The sequence below is a fragment of the Pinus tabuliformis genome, chromosome 7 (genome assembly GCF_031772625.1).
Source record: "Pinus tabuliformis cultivar Carrire ecotype Pingquan chromosome 7, CPIR1, whole genome shotgun sequence".
Lineage (NCBI taxonomy): Eukaryota > Viridiplantae > Streptophyta > Pinopsida > Pinales > Pinaceae > Pinus > Pinus tabuliformis.
This window is the reverse complement of record NC_142293.1, coordinates 1,742,025,492-1,742,046,785: the sequence shown is the minus strand read 5'-3', so window position 1 is coordinate 1,742,046,785 and position 21,294 is coordinate 1,742,025,492. Positions and strand designations below refer to the sequence as shown.

General features: G+C 37.2%; 1 protein-coding gene across 1 annotated transcript in view; it reads right to left on the bottom strand.

Moving 5' to 3' along the window:
- Positions 1-231: 231 nt before the first annotated feature.
- LOC149255293 (uncharacterized) overlaps positions 232-21,294 on the bottom strand; it is a 214,162-nt gene continuing 193,099 nt past the window's right edge. The window contains exons 10-12 of the mRNA XM_089460450.1: positions 18,044-18,158; positions 857-936; positions 232-699 (exon numbers count right to left, since the gene is read on the bottom strand). Of these exons, the coding sequence (XP_089316576.1) occupies positions 643-699; positions 857-936; positions 18,044-18,158 (252 nt within the window). The 3' untranslated portion in view covers positions 232-642. The remainder of the gene's footprint in view (positions 700-856; positions 937-18,043; positions 18,159-21,294) is intronic.

Sequence of the window (21,294 nt, the reverse complement as noted above, 5' to 3'; positions counted from 1 at the left end):
AAATTAGGGCAGGCTGACATAATTTGCAAATATATGATTTTATAATTCAATTGAAATGAATTAGCGTCTTAAATTGATAAACATACCATAATTTTGAGAATTGAGGGATTGGAATCATTCTGCATTAAAATTTTATCGTGCTTCCCTGGCCCCTTTGTCAAAGAGTACTAATTCTAAATATTTATCATCTATTTTTCTTTCCAAATAGTTCTATTCATTACAGCTCGAAGATGAGAATCCATAACATGAATCTTTTAAATTGGCCCAAATCCAATTTTGTTCACATTAGGTGAATGCTCACGAAAAGGCGGTCAGCGAAAGTTCTGCCAGTTAACATCATTATGTGTATAAAATTATTACTGTTGATAAGGCGCATATTTGGTTCCTTTGAACCATGTTATATAAAAATTATACAATAGAATTAATATCATGACAGTATAACTTAGCAGAGTGATCTTGAAATCAGTGTTGTTAGACATTCCATATAGTTCATATTAATACAAGCTCTGTTCTTGGAGCAAGAAGCTAATACAGTGCAAATTTTTTGTGTAGATTGTACAACTATTTTCTGTTACAACATGATTTTAAGAGCCATCTTGACTCTATTATACAAACCTCAAACATTGAAACAATTAAGTTTCCTTACATCAATCCAAAGCCTTGTGAATTATTGATTGCTATCAACAACCGTTCCTTCAGCTGTAAAACAAAACAAATCCATGAACATTTCTCAGCCATATGTCCAAGGCTTAAAAAATCAAAGACATGAATGCAGGTCAAAATTCCCTTTAGAGGACAAAAAGATATGTGATATAAACTTTTTTCACAGAATTAATGTAAAGAGGATGCCAAATACCTTTTCTTTATTCTCATATTCAGGCAACAACAAATGATTAAAACAAGTATGAGCACTGGGTAACCTGTCAGAATGTGAACCTGAGACGTCCAATACAAAAGATACTTAAAGACAGGAATAAGTATTTAACCAATAAGATAAATCATTTCCATGTCAACTTCATTAGATCAGATTTCCCTCTGTTTCAAGATAGTTTTTCCCTATTCACATAGTTCCAAGCATCAACCATGATTCAAGAAATTCATAAGTAGGCTCGTTCAGTTGATCAGGTTCCCTCAGAGACAATTCTAATGTAGATTAACCATATTGCACAAGTTTCCAGAACGTGGGTATGGGTTTCCTGAACATTGGTATATGTGCCCTAAGCTTTGTCCAACTTTGCGGGAAATGGCAGGTTGGGAATCACAACAAATATATATTTTTGGAAAACATTAAATTATGAAAAAATGTAAAAGCATATGGAAAAGAGGAAATTTTCGAAATTGAAAATACATCGAAAATACATCCGTCGTGCCCAAAGTTGTTGCTTGCTTTGATATTTCTTGAATGCTTTTCTTGTCTAGTCCTATCAAGAGTGTTTCATGTAATTAAGTTTTTTTTTTTTTAAAAAAGAGCTAGCAAAATGCCGTATGAGGAGTATCTTGCTACAGCTAGAGGAGCTTGTGAGGTAATTACTTAGTAAATCTAGCGGAAGTTATTAGACCCATTTAATGGTTACCTATAATCTCAAGGTCCGATACAAGGACAGAGCCTCAAGAGTGGCGAAGTGTGACTCCACAACTCTAAGTAGAAGTCAAGCACGGGTGTTCTTCATTTTTTCCTCATCATTTAAATTTTTTCATTTTTCTTTTATTTAAATTGTAACCCAGGGTTTAATTGGTTTATTTTCTAGATTTAGATTGTATACTCAAGTCTTCTTGTCTAGTCCTATCAAGAGTGTTTCATGTAATTAAGTTTTTTTTTTTTTGATAAAAGAGCTAGCAAAATGCCATATGAGGAGTATCTTGCTACAGCTAGAGGAGCTTGTGAGGTAATTACTTAGTAAATCTAGGGGAAGTTATTAGACCCACTTAATGGTTACCTATAATCTCAAGCTCCGATACAAGGACAGAGCCTCAAGAGTGGCGAAGTGTGACTCCACAACTCTAAGTAGAAGTCAAGCACTGGTGTTCTTCATTTTTTCCTCATCATTTAAATTTTTTCATTTTTCTTTTATTTAAATTGTAACCCAGGGTTTAATTGGTTTATTTTCTAGATTTAGATTGTATACTCAAGTCTTTGTGCCTGAAGTTTAGAATTATTTAGACTTAAAAGTTCATTTTGTAAATCATTTCACTAAATGTTTTAACATAATTTTCCTAGATCAAATCGGTAAATTTCAAATATTTATGGATCTAATCAGTACATTGTCAAGTACACTGAATGATGCTTTATTTAACCAAACAATTTTGAGGTTTTAAAAGTTTCTTTCATGGTTCTATAAATACTGGAGTGTATTGATAATTCAAGGCTCAATGACTGATCACACTCATGTTTGGGCACGTGTTTAGTTGATTTTTTACTATATTTGAGTTATAATCCATCACATAAATCTAAACGATGTATTGAAAACCCAAACAATTTGCTTAAATGGACAAACGATTCACGTTTTACGGCTGATATATCAATGCACTGGGGGTTTTAATGAGTTGGTTTAGTAAATTTGGCACTGAATCTTTGGGATGTTTCACTTGTGTTATGCTCTAATACACCAAACATATTAAACCAATGCAAATAAACCATCAACGACCTGCTTTTAGAGCCTAAAGATTGACATGTTAACGGCTGGAATTTTTCTGTGGTTAACGTTTTATTTAAAGACAGCAGAATAAACTTGTTTTTGTACAGCTCTTGCTCGTAAATCTGTTGATTTTTGTGTAGCATGAGGAGGTATTCTTGCATGCCAAGAGGGCTCCTAAATTTGCCTGGAAAAATATGGAAATTAAAATAAAATAAATTTTATTTGAGTTTTATGTAGGTTCAAAAGGGACAAGTTAGCCCCACCATGAAAGGGTGTGTCCCTTAAGGGTAAATACACCTATATGACTTGTATATATATACATGTTGTGACACTTCATTTGATCACTCACTCACAATCATCTTTTCTATAGAAGACACTCATGGAAGCAGAAAAAGGATGAGGTGACTGAAGTTTGGACTTGGTTTTTGGCACAGATTTCTAGACAATTTATTGTAAACCTTGTTGAAGAAGAATTTCTCCTAGAAGAGTTGCTATGTTTTCTCCTGAGTTTGGTTTCCCAGGGAATTGTTGTTCTCCATTGTGCATGGCTGTCTTTCTATAATCTTTATTGTTTTTACTGTTTTCACTACTTTACCATTGAGAATTATATGTATAATTGCTAAATGATATCAGTAAGATAAGAAAAATTAATTAAAGATCATTAAAAGTAATTATCATAATTATCAAAAAATAATTTTCTACTATACATCTTTGTAGAAAATTCAACATCTGACAATAATTTTGTTTACTCTTGTCTCAGTTGCTATCATGCTTTAACACCAAAATAATATCTGCGTCATATAAGGGTTTCAACTTTCATAAACAGAGTTTAAAAGGGTTTTTCTTTGATAAGTGATATCTCACGGACATTAATATTAGTTGCTTGATGATAGTTATGAAACACTTAAATTATATTGTTCATCTCATATGTTTCACATTGATAATTCTGGTAACGGAATATTAAGTTTGCACGAATGAATGAAATGACCATATTTTGGTTTATCCTTAGCACTGCATCAATTCTGTAAGCGACAAAATTTGTGTTATACTCTAAATCATACATATATATATATATATATATAGATATAACATGCATGCATGTCATGAATCATATTGGAAAGGTTTAAGTATAAGAAGGGCAACCTCAATCATCACCTCACGACATGGTTAAGTGTTGAATGAAAATCTCTTTTTGGATTTGATGTATAACTACACATTTTTTCTTGTGGTGAAACTTATGGTAAATGGCGAGGATCCAAATCTGCCCAATCATATTAAATTACACAAATATGAATTTGGGAATTCTGTAAGTGACACAATTTGTGTTATACTCTAAATCACATATATATATATATAGATATAACATGCATGCATGTCATGAATCATATTGGAAAGGTTTAAGTATATGAAGGGCAACCTCAATCATCACCTCATGACATGGTTAAGTGTTGAATGAAAATCTCTTTTTGGATTTGATGTATAACTACACACATTTTTTCTTGTGGTGAAACTTATGGTAAATGGCGATGATCCAAATCTGTCCAATCATATTAAATTACACAGAAATATGAATTTGGGAATTTAAAGCATTAACTCTTGTAACTTTGTTCATATTTTGGATCTTTTTGATTTATACATTTTAGGACAGGATATCATTTATATTGATATGTTATGAATCATGACGCTAGCATGCATTTCACATGTAGGGCATTTTTATGTAATCAGCACATCTAAAATTCACATTGTAGTTTTATGGCGATGACATTTCCTAGTTTCCAATGGTTCAGAATGCTATTTAAAATTTGGAATAATTGAGCATTCAATGTGGTGATTCATTTTTTTACTTTATCATTGTGAGTTTATCAAACCATTTCTAGCACTCTAGCACATGTTACACGGTTGATGTAATTCGCCTTTCAATTGGTCTACTTGTGTCATATTTCCGTCAATCATAAAACATTTTTGCATATCCAACTCTCATTCCTTACGGAAATTTTGATTGGTTGATTAATCATATTCACAAATCAACCCAAGCTAGTTCACACACACTTCTACTATGCGTTTGGTCAGATTTTACTTTAGGGACACCACACTAGACTAGGAGACTTCATCCCCTAAGTTTCAAGTGATGCAAGGCCATTGAGGTGATAGTGGGTAGCTTTCCTAGTAGTTACCTCTAAGCTCTCCTATTGAGGTTACAGCATTTCCTTTAGAGTTTGAGTAGTAACACTCCCCCATGTGAAGAATGTTAGTTTTTGGTAGCATCGAAAGTGCTCTAGCTTTGAAAATTGGTGGAGAGGCTAAGGCACATGAGTTCTAAAGAACCCAAAAACCGTTTGGTGAAATTCCACCAGGATTGTATTTAATTAAAATAATTAATATTTTTAATGGGGTTCCTAAGTCTAAACTTAGGAAAATTAAAATATTAATGGGTACTAATCAAAATATGGGTGAGAATGATCTAGAAGGCGGATCAAGTCATGTTTTAATCTTAGCTTAGAGACTTAATATCGTTTGTTCAAGACTCAACAGGAAAAGTATAAAATGGAGGCTTGGGGTCCATTTGAAAACACACAAAGAGATTGAGGAAATCGATTTTCTGAGGTGAGAAGTTCTCAGGAGGAAAATCGATTGGGGAGTTCTTGCAGCGGAGGGGCAAAGAGAATCCGGGAGGAGGACTTTCCGGAAAATACAGAACAGAGAGGCGGAGAGAACTTGCAGAGAGGCAGCGTAGTAGCCGAGAGAGCTGACGCAAAAAAGTTGCCTGTCACGCAAAATCCCGAACTGCCGGAACAGCCGAAACTGCTGGAATTGCCGGAACAATCGGGAGAGCTGACGTAGAGGCAGCGCAGTAGCCGAGAGAGCTAACGCAGAAAAGTTGCCTGTCACGCAGAATCCAGAATTGCCGAAACAACAAAAATTGTTGAGAACTGCCGAGAGAGCTGACGTAGAGGGCAGAGAAGGTGACACAGGGCTGACGCAGAGCCAACGCAAAAATAGTCGAGGTTAGCCAGTCTTGTGCCGGATCAACCGAAATTCTGCTGGGTGAAGTGAGGTAAAACTCACTCAGATTTTCCACCAGTATTTTCTCTGTAAAGGATTGCTAGATGAGCATCCTAGATTGTATTCAGATATTTACTGCCAATAATAAGAATCCTCAGATCTGCTGCACCGATTTTCCCACATTGGGTTTTTCCGGGGACGATTGTCCAAAAACAAGTATGTCAATGTGATTGTTCATATCCTAATGTTTCTCTTGCCGTTTAATTTTCAGTTCTAGTTTGTGAAGTCTGCAACTGCATTTATGGTATTTACATTAAGTATTGGTAAATAACTTATCATAAATAAGTAGGAGAAATAAATCAATTATTGCAACAAATTTTCACATGGTATTAGATCAAGGTTCAGGCAAGATGGAAGCAAAGAAAAAGGGCATGGAGAACAGTAGGGATCAAAATATTTCCGAATTAGCTTCCAGGTTGGAAGAGGAGTTTGCTTGCCTATCAAGTTTTGTATCAGCCGAGCACTGGTACATTGATAGAGGGGCTTCAACTCATATGATTGGAGAATGAGAATATTTCTCGAGCTGTCAGGGGAAACAGATGAACTTTCAAATCACAATGGGTAATAGGATGGAGTGCACCCCAGTAGGAAAAGGAACCGTTATATTCCAGAAAACAGCAAGAGATAGTCTTCGGGCCACAAATGTATTGCATGTGCCAGGTATGGGAATGAATTCGATTTCTGTCTCTCAATTACAAGATAATGGATATGATATATACTTCATTGGTAATAGAGTATATGTCAAGAATCTAAGGTGGAAAAAAAGGGCCGAGATTGGAACTCGAAGCAACAAATTATACAAGTTGCAACTCGAGTCTCCTATGGCACTGATAAGCAGTAATGTCGAAGGAGAAAAAGAATTAAATGAGTTGTGGCACAGGAGGATGGGACACTTACATCATGGGGTGTTACGGATGCTCAAGGAAACTGTTACAGGGGTTGCAGTGCTTACTACCAAGCATGATGATACATGCAGAGGCTGCGTGCTAGGTAAGTATGCCAAAGCAGCATATTCCAGAAGCAACAATAGAGCTAAGAGTGTATTGGGGTTAATACACTCAAACATTTGTGGTCTGATGTCTACAAGGGCCATCAGTGGTGCTGAGTATTTTGTTACCTTCATAGATGACCATTCTAGGAAAACTTGGATCTATTTTTTGAGAACCAAGGATGAGGTCTTTGATCGGTTTAAAGAGTTTAAGGCTCTAGTGGAAAACCTGACAGGAAGGAAGATCAAGATATTGCGCTCAGACAATGGCGGAGAATACATGGATAAGAACTTCACTGATTTCTGTGCAAGAGAAGGGATCCGAAGAGAATGGACAACACCCTATAATCCAGAATAGAATGGAGTCGCAGAAAAGAAGAACATAACTATTGTTGGAGCAACAAAGGCGATGTTATATGATCAAAATCTACCCAAGTTTTTATGGGCAGAAGCATGCAGCATGGTTGTACACATTCAGAACAGGACTCCTCACAAGGCTTTAGGAAAGAAGACACCAGAGGGAGTTTTCACGAGAAAGAAGCCAGAAGTAAGTCACCTCAGAATATTTGGAAGTGTAGCTTATTGCCATATTCCAAAAGAGAAGCGGAGCAAGTTAGAGCAGCCTGTCGAAGTTGGGTATCTAGTAGGTTACAACGAGACTTCAAAGGCATATCGGATCTACATTTTGAGCAACAGAAAGATTGAAGTAAGGCGGGATGCAAAGTTCATGGAAGATAGAGCCTTCAGGAAATCTCGTGAGATTCCATTTGAAGAACAGGATGAGGATGCTCCTCTAGTCCAGCAGTAGGGATCATATCTGACAGGAAGCCAAGTATCTGGTTCAAGCATGGTAACCAATACTAGCATCTCCTTATGAGAAGAGGAGTCAGGAGTGTCACAACAGGTACAGGAAGAGGAACAGATGGAACCTCCCACCACCAGTGGAAGAACTAGCCAAGAAGTACGACAGACTCCAAGGGACACAGGGGAATTCGTTGGAGCTCCTAGAGCCGAGAAAAGGCAACATAGACAACCTGACAAGTACCAAGCATTGGTAGCTCAAGTCGAAGAACCCTCTAGTTTTCAAGAAGTCGTACAACACCAGGTATGGGTGGATGCCATGGTAGAAGAGTACAGTTCTATCATGACAAATGATGTCTGGGAAATTGTACCAAGACTAGAGAACAGATCAGTTGTAGGTTCAAGATGGATCTACAAGATCAAGTATGCTACAGATGGCAGCGTAGATAAGTACAAGGCTAGGTTTGTCGCAAAAGGATATGCACAAAAGGAAGGAATAGACTATGAGGAAACCTTTGCCCCAGTAGCTCGATATACCTCTATCAGATCCATTATATCCCTTGTAGCACAGATGGGATGGGAGATTCACCAAATCGATGTCAAGGCAACGTTCTTGAATGGGATGATAGAAGAAGAGGTATATATCGAACAAACAGAAGGTTTCGAAACACATGAAAAGAGAACTCATGTGTGCAGGTTGAAGAAAGCCTTGTACAGGCTAAAACAAGCATCCAGAGCTCGATATGGTCGAATTGACAACTACTTATAGTAGTTGGGATTCATCAAGAGCGATGCCGATCCCAATCTTTATTATTGCTGGTAGAAGGTGAGCCGTTGATTTTGGTATTGTATGTGGATGATCTATTTTTGACAGGATCACCCAGACTTATAGAGGATTGTAAGAAGAACCTAGAAATTGAGTTTGATATGAAGGATTTGGGGCTAATGCACTATTTTATGGGATTGGAAGTTTGGCAGCAGGATGGTAAGATCTTCTTTAGCCAAGGAAGATATGCATAAAAAATTCTGAAAATATTCAGAATGCAGGATTGTCGACCTATGGCTACGTCTATGATTACCAATTGGAAGAAAATAGATGCTTCGGGAGGCAAGGAAGTGGACCCCACCTTATATAGACAACTCATTGGGTCACTTATGTATCTGGTCAACACCAGGCTAGACTTGTGTTATACTGTCAACACCCTTAGTTAGTTCATGGTGGAACAAAAAAGGGTGCACTGGGCAGCAACAAATCACATTCTCAGGTATGTGCGTGGAGCAATAAATTTTGGATTAAGGTACACCAAGGGAAATGATATCGAATTGAGTGGATTCACTAATGCAGATTGGGCAGGAAGTTTAGTAGATAGGAAAAGTACCACTGGGTATTGTTTCGGTATTGGATTTGGGATGACCTCCTGGTGCAGTAAGAAGCAGAAGTCTGTAGCTCTGAGCTCTGCCGAAGCTGAGTATATGACAGCTAGCAAAGCAACATGTGAAGCTATATGGCTGAGGAAACTATTTGTAAATCTATTTAGGAGAAGGATGGAAGCGACAAGGATCTTCTGTGATAATCAAAGTTGTATCAAGCTCTCTGAAAATCCAATATTACATGATCGCTCCAAACACATCGATATTCAGTGTCACTTTATCAGAGACTGTGTTCAGCGTGGAGCAGTACAGTTGGAGTACACTCCCACATGAAATCAGGTGGCAGACATACTCACCAAGGCTCTAGGAAGAGTCAAGTTTGTTCAATTTTGGGAACAGATAGGTATGTTGGAAAATCCCTTTCAATAGAATGATGCAGCATTTGAGAGGGAGTTGTAGTGTCAGCGGCAATGTCATGGGCAACAGTACAGTAGCAACAGTGGCATAGTGTTGGTGGCAGCAGCAGTGCAGAAAGGAGGTGCTTCAGAAATAGAGCAACATGCAAGTGGACATTTTTGCTAGAGCACTTTTCTCGCTAAGAGGGAGTGTTAGTTTTTGGTAGCATTGAAAGTGCTCTAGCCTTGAAAGTTGGTGGAGAGGCTAAGGCACATGAGTTCTAAAAAACCCAGAAACCATTTGGTGAAATTCCACCTAGATTGTATTTTATTAAAATAATTAATATTTTTAATGGGGTTCCTAAGTCTAAACTTAGGAAAATTAAAATATTAATGGGTACTAATCAAAATATAGGTGAGAATGATCTAGAAGGTAGATCAAGTCATGTTTTAATCTTAGTCGTTGATTAGAGACTTAATCTCGGCCGTTGAAGACTCAACAGGAAGAGTATAAAATGAAGGCTTGGGGTTCATTTGAAAACACACAGAGAGATTGAGGAAATCGATTTTCTGAGGTGAGAAGTTCTCAGTGAGGAAAATCGATTGGGGAGATCTTGCAGCTGAGGGGTAGAGAGAATCTTGGAGAAGGACTTTCTGGAAAATACAAAACAAAGAGGCAGAGAGAGTTTGCAGAGAGGCAGCGCAATAGCCAGGAGAGCTAACACAGAAAAGCTGCCTATGACGCAGAATCCAGAACTGCCAGAACAGCAGGAGCGTTGACGCAGAGGGTAGAGAAGGTGACACAAGGCTGATGCAGAGCCAGCGCAGAAATAGCCGGGCTAGTCTTGTGCCAGATCAACGGAAATTCTGCCGGGTGAAGTGAGGTAAAACCAATGTTGCAGTTATCGTTATTAGGATATTATCGGCGAGGGGAAAAAATCGTAAAATACAAAAATATTCATTTTTTTTCAATTTTTTTAATATCTAAAGCATCTACAACATAAAATAAATACATTGACACATAAATATGATAAAATAACTAATATATAAGATGTGTAATATCATTTCTAGTGCTACATCACACATAACAGTGAATCATGTCCTGAATAGTAAGTCCTGACTCTTGAGTCCCAACTCAGCCTCAAAATATCAACAAAAAATATAATTATGTATCTTATATTATGAGTCATAATGTCATATACAATGAAATGAACCAAATAACTAAAGTCTAATACTACTGATTTCCTCTGCCCCTCTTGCGAGAAAATGCAATACATACCATTCGGATGGTAATCCTCCAAGAGTTGTGAGTGTCATTTCCCTGTCAGGAATTACTTCCCCAATAGATAGGAGATTGTTCTTGATCTCGGTGATCCTTAAGAAGTATGCTTGTATACTCTCATCTTTGCCCTTCTTAATTTTCTTCAGCTTATTTCTAAGAAACAAGACTTGATTTTCATCATTAACTTTAAATAAACTCACTAGTCTATCATAGATTTCCTTGGAGGTGTTTAGGTCGGAAATGTAGGCCACCAAGCGCTTGTCGATAGAGCCCCGGATGATCTTCCTTGCTTTGACTTCTCCCTTGGTCCATTTGTTCCTAGCGGCAGCGGATGCATTTGATGGAGGCTCAACAATTCTGCCTCTCACATGGTCCAACACTTCTTGTTCTTCTAATGTTAGATCGAGAGACATCTTCCATCTGTGGTAGTCAAACTTCTCACGAAGTTTGTCTTCAGCAGGGAAATGTGTTGAGGACCCCATGGTTTGTTTTAGATAGCCTTGCCAACCTTCTCTTCGGTGATTATTTTTGCTCTTGCTTGGACTTTGTCTTCACCTCAGCTCTGATCCCATGTTAAATTATGGTATGTTCTATGCTTAGAGCAGTTTACTTATTTTCTTTAATATTATCCACAGATTAGCAATCACATGTGCATAAAGTAAAGTGCAGATAGAACATTAAACGATCAACAAAAAACAAGCCAAGACAAGAGACACAAGATGTGGCGGCTAGCCAGGGACAAACCCCAATATGGGGAAACCCTTTGATCAAATCTTCTTTTATCTTCAATAGTTCAGTAGAGAGAAATAATACAAAATCTGATTTCTGAAATTTTATATCAGTAGCAGCAAACCCTAGATCAACAAAGTCAAACTTAGTCAAATGAGTGGAAATTGACCTCTAATATGCTTGGTCAATTTCCAGTCAACTTGCCCTTGAACAGCCTGAAGAAGAAGCCCTAGAACAGCCCCAAAAATTCAGTCAAAGTGCAAATTTCTGAAGTTGATTGCAGCCCTAAACTAGGGCAGTCAATACCGGTCGAACCTGAGGTCAGATCACCTCGATTTTTGTGCCAAAAATTGCTGCCTGCCTAGGAGAGGCAACCACACCCAATCCGCAGCTCTGATCCCATGTTAAATTATGGTATGTTCTATGCTTAGAGCAGTTTAATTATTTTCTTTAATATTATCCACAGATTAGCAATCACATGTGCATAAAGTAAAGTGCAGATAGAACATTAAACGATCAACAAAAAACAAGCCAAGACAAGGGACACAAGATGTGGCGGTTAGCCAGGGACAAACCCCAATATGGAGAAACCCTTTGATCAAATCTTCTTTTATCTTCAATAGTTCAGTAGAGAGAAATAATACAAAATCTGATTTCTGAAATTTTATATCAGTAGCAGCAAACCCTAGATCAGCAAAGTCAAACTTAGTCAAATGAGTGGAAATTGACCTCTAATATGCTTGGTCAATTTCCAGTCAACTTGCCCTTGAACAGCTTGAAGAAGAAGCCCTAGAACAGCCCAAAAATTCAGTCAAAGTGCAAATTTCTGAAGTTGATTGCAGCCCTAAACTAGGGCAGTCAATACCGGTCGAACCTGAGGTCAGATCACCTCGATTTTTGTGCCAAAAATTGCTGCCTGCCTAGGAGAGGCAACCACACCCAATCCGCAGCTCTGATCCCATGTTAAATTATGGTATGTTCTATGCTTAGAGCAGTTTACTTATTTTCTTTAATATTATCCACAGATTAGCAATCACATGTGCATAAAGTAAAGTGCAGATAGAACTTTAAACGATCAACAAAAAACAAGCCAAGACAAGAGACACAAGATGTGGCGGTTAGCCAGGGACAAACCCCAATATGGGGAAACCCTTTGATCAAATCTTCTTTTATCTTCAATAGTTCAGTAGAGAGAAATAGTACAAAATCTGATTTCTGAAATTTTATATCAGTAGCAGCAAACCCTAGATCAGCAAAGTCAAACTTAGTCAAATGAGTGGAAATTGACCTCCAATATGCTTGGTCAATTTCCAGTCAACTTGCCCTTGAACAGCTTGAAGAAGAAGCCCTAGAACAGCCCCAAAAATTTAGTCAAAGTGCAAATTTCTGAAGTTGATTGCAGCCCTAAACTAGGGCAGTCAATACCGGTCAAACCTGAGGTCAGATCACCTCGATTTTTGTGCCAAAAATTGCGGCCTGCCTAGGAGAGGCAACCACACCCAATCCGCACTTCTTGGAAGGTCAACGCTGGTCAAAGATGACTTGCTATCTTGTTTTTGCATCCTCTTTGCCCTAGGACATCTTCCTTTCAGCCACACGTGTGAGAAAGAGAGAGAGACTCTTTCTGCGCAGGAGAGAGAGAGATGTGTGTGAAGATGAAGTGTCCAAATGAGGAGAATGCTCCTTGTATTTATATGCAAAACGTTGAGGTTGAATAGACATGACTGTTGGGCTTCTGAGCCTACATAAGTTGCTAGCCGACTTTGACAATTTTTCCATAATCAAAATAAATTCATATCTCCATAAATACTTATTGGAATCGGATGATCTTTAGATCAATCCTACACCTCTCGATGAGAGGAATCTAGGAAAAATATCAATAGTCACAAATAAGGTGATCCACATGGAGTTTGGTCCTAGTTGCCAATTTTAACACAGTGGAGTTGGCAGTGGACTCTGTTGTGCTCTAGAAGCTGAAGAATTAGGAGCTATAGGAGGTAGACCACGTCCTCTACTGGTGGCAGGGGTAGCCTGGGTAGGTGGTGTCAGCTCCTCCTCCTGTTGCTCCGCCTCCGCCTCCTCCTCCTCCTCCTCCCCCTCCACTACCTCCTGCTTTAACCAATCATCGACAGACTCCATGAGAGGCCTCTCGGCCTCAACCCTCCATGCAGCAGTGGTGTCAATCCCATCCAATGAGATCGTCTCCATATCAAGTATCCTCTCAAGTTGCCTCACCCACAATCGAAGATTGTAGTAGACGTAGACCATGTCATTAAGTCACTGGGACTCCAACTTGTACAAAAATCATGAAATAATAATTATAAAAAAATTATTGTTTAATGAATTCAAAAAATTATTTGGAAATTTGCAATATTTTAAGTTTTAAGTTTTATGTTTAACCTGTTGCGCTTCTTGTTGTGTATTTTTTCAAATACACTCCAGTTGCGCTTGCATTCTGAGGAGCTACATGTTTGGCTGAGGATTCAAATGGCAAGCTTTTGCAGAAGGGTTACCTTGGCACCATACATTCTCCACCATGCATCTACAACAAAATTACAAATAAAATTTTAAATAAACATAAGAAAAAAAAATGAAATTTGAAAGTTGAAGCAAAGTATGAAGTTATGAACTGGAAGAGACAATGAAATTTGAAACAAACTAAAAAATACTTGGCATTTTAGTCATCCTATCAGTCACAACCATGTCAAAGCCAAATGTGCCACCTGCCATCATGTATGTCTCAATTTCTTTGGAAATTTCTGTACATTCTACTAGAGATCACACCATCCTCTAAACATAGGTTAAGAATCCATCTATGATCTCAGCATCAAATACGAATCCACATGGGTAAGAAAATGCGGGGTTTAAGTAGATCCCTGCAACATGAATGGGATGATGGAGTGTGTTGTTCCATCGTTCATCAATCACTTCCCATAGGAGGAGTTGTCTCTGAAACCCCTCATCTCCCTTATCATCATAGTAGGCCCGAATGGATTCTTTGGCCCTGTCCATGGCCTCATACAAATAGCCCATTGCGGGCTTCTCACCATCAACTAATCGAAGAACCTTTACCAAAGGTTCAGTAACGGTGCACACTTCCTGCACTCTCGCCCAGAAGTCTTTTTGGTATGAAACTAATCTGCATATGGCCTCTCCCTTTGGTTTGCGGCTCATTGTCAAAGCACGCCACTTCTCTGAAAGAAACATTCTCTTCACATTCCACATAGAATTCAAGAGGGATTGAAGAGATATGAAACTGGTGGCAAACCGTGTAATGGTGGGGCGCACCAACTCTTTGTTGTTGGTGAATTTTCTCATCAAGCTAAGCACAGATGTATGATTATGTATAAATTTTGTAATGCTTTTTGATAACTCAACAATATCTTTGACAAAAGAAATTTTCTTCAAATCAATACAATGTGCAGCACAAGGTGTCCAAAATAAAGTAGGATGCCTCTCCATAAGCATCTTGCCAGTAGCAACATAATTTGCAGCATTGTCCGTTATGACTTGGACAACATGTTCTGCACCCACCTCCAAAATAAACACATCCAGCAAATCACATAAAGTTTTTGCATCTTTGATATGTGAAGATGCATCAATAGATTTCATAAACATTGTCCCCTTGGGACAACTAACCAAGAAGTTTATAAGGGTTCTCCCCTTTTGGTCGGTCCAACCATCTGACATCACAGTGCATCCTGTTTGTGCCCATGATGCCCTAAACTCCTCCAATTTTTTGGTGCAGTCAACCTTTTCATTTTGAAGAATCTGGCCTCTAAAGTCATCATAAGAAGGGATTTTGTACCCTGGGCCAACAGTTGCAATAGCATCAATAGCAGGCTGGAAAAATGGATTATTCCTTGCAACGCTGAAAGGAATATCACTCCAAAGGAAAAATTTGGCCAACAACTTGTCAGCGTGTTCTTTCTCAGTTTTTTTAAGCATTGAAGTGATAGATGGTTGTGAACCAGGCGTGGTTTTAGGAACAAAAAATGATAAGGCAGCTACTGGGTTGGTTGTAGATATTGATGCTGAAGTAGAACCAATACCACTCCCTTGTTCATCTGAGCCTAACACCGTCTTTGCTAGTTGCTTCTTCATTTCTGCTTTGGCCTCTCTATTGTGCTCTAAATTTTCCAATGATCTCATGGCTCTTCGGATGATTTCCGGATTTGTATTTGAGCAAGGCCCTACATCAAATCCATGGATTTGTGCAAGGTGATACTTCAATCTATAAACCCCCCCTGACATATGCTGCCCACACAACTTGCAAGACAAGTTTATTCTATCAAACCCTCCATCAGGTTCACCAAATTCCCACAGAGGGTCCAATTTTCTTGGCATGTTTGTAACTTGGTTGAAATCTTGACTCTTGAGTTTTAAATTTGTAAGATGAAGTTTGAACTTTGAAGTTGAATAGTGAACCTATGGCAAAATAAGGATTGCAAGTTACAAAAATTACAAAAAATTACATACATGAGTAACATGACAAAACACATTGAATTTTTGACAATTTAACAAACAAAAACAACATCAAATCAACTCAAAAATATTTGATAAACCAATGGGTTATCCAAACCCAACCAAAAACAAAAAAAAAACCAAAACAAAACACATAAATTTGGTGCCCATACCGGTTTGTCAGAGAAAATTGATCCTCTCCTCCTTAGCGCTCAATGCACTGGGGGTTTTGAGTCGTTTTCTCCTCCAAGCAACGCCCGATTGACCAAGATTTTTCTCCAAGCTCACTCCCAATCCACAGTTGCCGCTGTCTGATCAAATGAATAAAAAAAAACGTTTTTTGGGTGTTTATAACCCGCTGTCCGCCGGCCCAACGATAAAAACACATCGAATCGCGATAACAACGATTTTATCGCGATAATTTCAAAAACTCCAAAAAAAACCCACGTAAAAATCGGGCGATTTTATTGTCGTTTTGAAAAAAATTGAGATAAAACGATAAAATCGCGATTTTATCGAGAGTTTTGCATCACTGGGTAAAACTCACTCAGATTTTCCGCTAGTATTTTCTCTGTAAAATTTTTCTAGATGAGCATCCTAGATTGTATTCAGATATTTACTGCCAATAATAAGAATCCTCAGATCTACTGCACCAGTTTTCCCACATTGGGTTTTTCCGGGGACGATTGTCCAAAAACAAGTGTGTCAATGTGATTGTTCATACGTTGATGTTTCTCTTGCCGTTTAATTTTCAGTTCTAGTTTGTGAAGTCTACAACTGAATTTATTTTGGTATTTACTGAAGTATTGGTAAATAACTTATCATAAATAAGTAGGAGAAATAAATCAGTTATTGCAACAAATTTTCACAAAGTAGTAGTCATAGAAATATGAATGTCGTTTTGAACAAATTCTCAAGATGTAGCATCACAATAAAGCAAAGTATCCACCATAAAATGACCAAGTCCTTGATCAAGGCTTTGGCATAATAAATCAAACCCACATGTAGAGTGCATCACAAAATGTGCACTATAAATTGTATCAACAATATCATTTATAAGATCTCTATTGCAACTTGTTGCTCATGCAAGCTCTTCGATTTTTCAAAGACAGCCAAGAAAGACTTGAAGACAAAATTCTCCATATCATAGCTATTGCATATAGAGTTCTTCTAAATCACATCAATCCAAACATAAGTAGCCTTGTTGAATAGGGAAAGAGCCATTCTAAGGGCATAAGGTTTAGCTCAACTATGCTGCCCCTCAACCAACTTTTTCCAATGGCTTCAGAAAAAGCCACTTTTTAAAAAATTACAAAAATAGAAAGGCGTTGTCTAATAATTAGATATTTTGGAGCTTTTGGCCAGAATTTGCTGATTTTTTTTTGGTGAAATCTTGATTTTTGTTGTTTAAAATGGATTCAGCACCCTGAAAATCCTTTTGGGGCATTGGGAATGTGGAAATTTCACAACTCAAACTTGTGATTCTAACAAGTTCTTACCAGATTCTCAGCAAATTAGACCAAAAAATAAGCCAACAAAACCTCCAAAATGTCCAACAGATAGACTATGGCAAATAAAAACCTTAAGGTGAACATGAATATAGTTCACGTTTGTGACTTGTCATTGTTTCTCATATATTTAAATTTTTATGTTTTTAGGATTTTGGGTGGATTCATGACATGTTTTCCAAGCCACCACCAATCTACAGTAGGCAAACTTTCACTCCCTACCACCAGATTTCTCTAATCTTAGGCCATAGCGTGGAGAAAGATAAACTCTTACATCAGAGATAGATAAACTCCAGTTTGAAAGCATACGCCAGGCCCTTTCCCAAATTACCTTTATTTGCATATAGTTAAAATTTACTTCTTCATATCATAATATACGTTGGCTTATAATTATAAAATGTAAAATAGGTTAGTTTATATATAGATAGACAACGTTGACATCATATTTATAATAGTTAATAAAAGTTATTTATACTTCTACTTTATATAATATTCTAAAAGTACATAATAATGTTCTTTCATATAATGTCGTGATTTATGAATGGATTTGATTTTTCAAATCTGATTTTTATTGATTTATTTATTTTTAATAACTTAGAAAATATGTTTATATTTTTGTACAATCTGATTCGCCGTTGTACTTAGGTCTTGGTTTTTTTAAAATATGGTCTTGGAAATTTCCACATACTTTTAACTATTTCCTTATCAATGCAGTACAGCAATTTTAAGAGCACATCAGAAACGAGAACAGTTGAAAAATATTTCCTGTTTCGTTACCTATGAGGACTGGGGCAAGTTGAACCCACCATTTTTAGAAATGACAAACCGGAGGTTTGCGAGACCCTTAATTGGAGCACGATCACTGCCTGTTACAAAGAAAAGAAGTTTCCTTTTGTTCTCCTCATCCAGTGAATGAACAACCTGCATCAACAACTCGATAATGAAGGATCAGCTAATAAACATGCTATGGATATGCATACATTGCATATAAACTATAATCATGATGGATAAAGATTACAGTACCATAATTTATTAAAAAAATACATACAGGAAACACTCTAATTTACTTATGGCCTCTCTAGGAAACGACCTCCTCTAATATATCCAAGTGTGGACTCCATCAAATCCTTTTATCAGTTGACCTGCTTCGCTTGAATGATTCAATCATTCAAAAAAGACAAAACGCAGAAATAATGCTTAAGTTGTCCGATCCAAACACCTAATGTACCACTTATCTTAAGACTATGCATTGTGCCCTTAACTCCATTGCCAATGATGAGCAAATGGGAACGGTTACCCACTTAAGTGCATAATCCTAGGAGAACTTTTCTCCGATTTGCTCAGCGTACGAGCCAACAACACTATGATGATCTACAGATATCTATTCCTCATATTATGAGAGCTATCTTTTAGGTCAGCTAGTGACCCACTTAACTTGTAAACATTAAAGTGCTATTTTAGAATTTTTAGTTTATTTTATCTTAATTCAACTTTGGTTGCCCTACTTTAAGTAGAGGGAAGTTGAACTTAGGAGGATCATTGTCACACACACTCATTTCTCTCTTGTAAAAGAAGGCACAATGGATCACTATAGTAGTGATTTGTCTTGGGGAAGATAAAATTGTATGGATGAACTTTCTTGGATTGATGAAGTGATGCTTTTGCTGAATGGTGCAAGTTTATTGTGAGTATTTTCTTCCATTTTTTCTAATGTTGTAGAATTAGGGTTTTATGACGTCTTCATGATATGTTGTATCTTTTATGGCTTTAACATCTTCAAGAAAACTAGAATTGCATTCCTTGACCTTATATCACTTCTTAGTTAAAATCATCAAGTTGTGACTGAAATTCTCCTCTCTTTTCCTCTCCATTTGGGGTCTTCCATTTTTTACCTCGCTCTTTTGACTCCATATACCCAATTGATGAAAGGCAGTAGTATTTGTCTAGGTTGCTTGGAAGTGGAAGCGGAAGCGCAAGTAGAAGCAAGGAGTGACAATTTTCAGATGCTTGCAAGTCGGGAGTGAATCAAGAGTGAATTTTATATAATATATATTTTTATATATTTTGATGCATATATATCAACACAAGCATGTAGAATGACAAATTAGTTATAAAAATCATAAAAACATGGATTAAACCATATAACATCAATCATCTAGTTAAAATCTTCATCAAGCATAGGTCCACAAATTACAAGTTCTCATTCATATAGCATGTAAGGGTGCACATAACCAAAATAACATCTAGTGCAATCCATCTTTGAACCGAAAATACATCAACAAACAGGCTCTAGATGGCCTCTAGCATCCAAAAAAATCATGCTACAACAAATATGTACATATGATCCAAATTATTGCCTATCCTGGGATCTTTGTCATTAATATCACCCTCAAAGAATTAACATAAGATAGAAAAAACATAGCATGTCAAGTCAAGATTTTGTCTCTATACGAAATCTAATGAGGTCGAAACCACTCTCAAACATCCCAAGTCATTTCATGGTAATGCTAAAAATTTAAGTAAAAGGATGAAAATGAAAGATAAAGGAGAATGCCAATTTTACTAACATTGCCATGAATTGCATATCAATACTAGGGAATGTCAATTTTACTAACATTGCCATGACTTGCATATCAAACTAGGGCCATAGATTTGAATATTAGGTTGCCCCACTCAAAAATACTTGTTCCTTTGAAAAAAATTGCGTATGGAATGTCTTTGTGATTTTTTTTGTGAAGAAAAGCTAGGGAGATAAATTTTTTTCTGTAGGACCATCATCCATTCCCCCGAAAATCGCTCCCAAACGGGAGTGTTTTGGGAGTGCACTCTCAGGGTTGCTCTTGAGCACTTCCATCAAGAGCACGATTCAGGTGCGGGAGGAAGAGGAAGGAGGCGAGGTTACTCCCCCGTAGCACTGGTATTTGTGTGTAAATCTCATAAAGTTTTTTTTTTGTCCATCATTGTAAACTATGGTTAGGGTTTGGAAAATTTTTCATTAAATAGCATAAACCACCTTATATGGTATTTTCCTAGAACTAGGGTTTACATCTATTAAATTGAAAAAAAGAAAAATGATCATTTTATGCAATTTCCAGCCATAATTTTAGGGCTGAAGTCTAGGGTTCTTAGATATTTATGTGCATTTCCAGACATTGAAAACTTCACTTCATCCTTTTTCTTTTTTACCTACCAAATAGCCTTTGTTATTTTATTGTTAATTATATTTGTTGGGCTATTTATCATTGCTATCATAAATTTGGCATGATGTATAGTCTTTATTGCGAACCCTAATTTATAACAACAATTCTTTAATTAATGGTGGGATGTGTTTGAAATCTATTTGAGCATCTCAAAGACTTATCTCAGCCCTCTAGAGTTAGCCATAGGTTCTTTAAACTCAACATCTCATTTTCACCAAGAGCCTTACCTTATTTAACACATTTTTGAGGTGTTTAAATTAAGAGGTTCCATAGAGGGTATTTAGCCTGGGAATTCTTGGATTTATCTTTGGGACATGTCGGAGAATCTTCCCTTGTGGGGATAATATCCATCCACAAAACAATAGGAGAAAAACCACTAAGGTAACAATGGTGCCTAATCTCATTGTTGGCTTAACTAAAGTGCTTAGTGAGGTTTTGCACTAGGCTGCTAGATTTTGTGGTAACATTTTTGGCACCGTTATCAGGGAGGAGTTGAGTCTTCCTCATGATCTGAAGTTTATGCTTCAATTTCATTTGATGAGAATATCCTAGAGCCATGGTTAAAGTTTCTCTTATAGTGACTCCAAAGTCCTATTCCAGCGTAGGAGCTTCTAGTCAAAGTTTTAGTAAAGCAACTATTCTTTCCCAAAAGAAGAGAGCTCCAAATTCACCTATAGCCAAAGCTCTCTTCAAGAGTCTTTCTACCTCAACCACAATGGAAAAAACATGGCTCACTAATGCTTTCAAGCCCTTGGACATGAGTGCCATTCAAGGATTCCCCAACAAAACACCTAATGAGTTTGAAGAATGGTTGCCAAATTTTCCAGGGAATGATGTAGTCATAGTTGGGCAACACA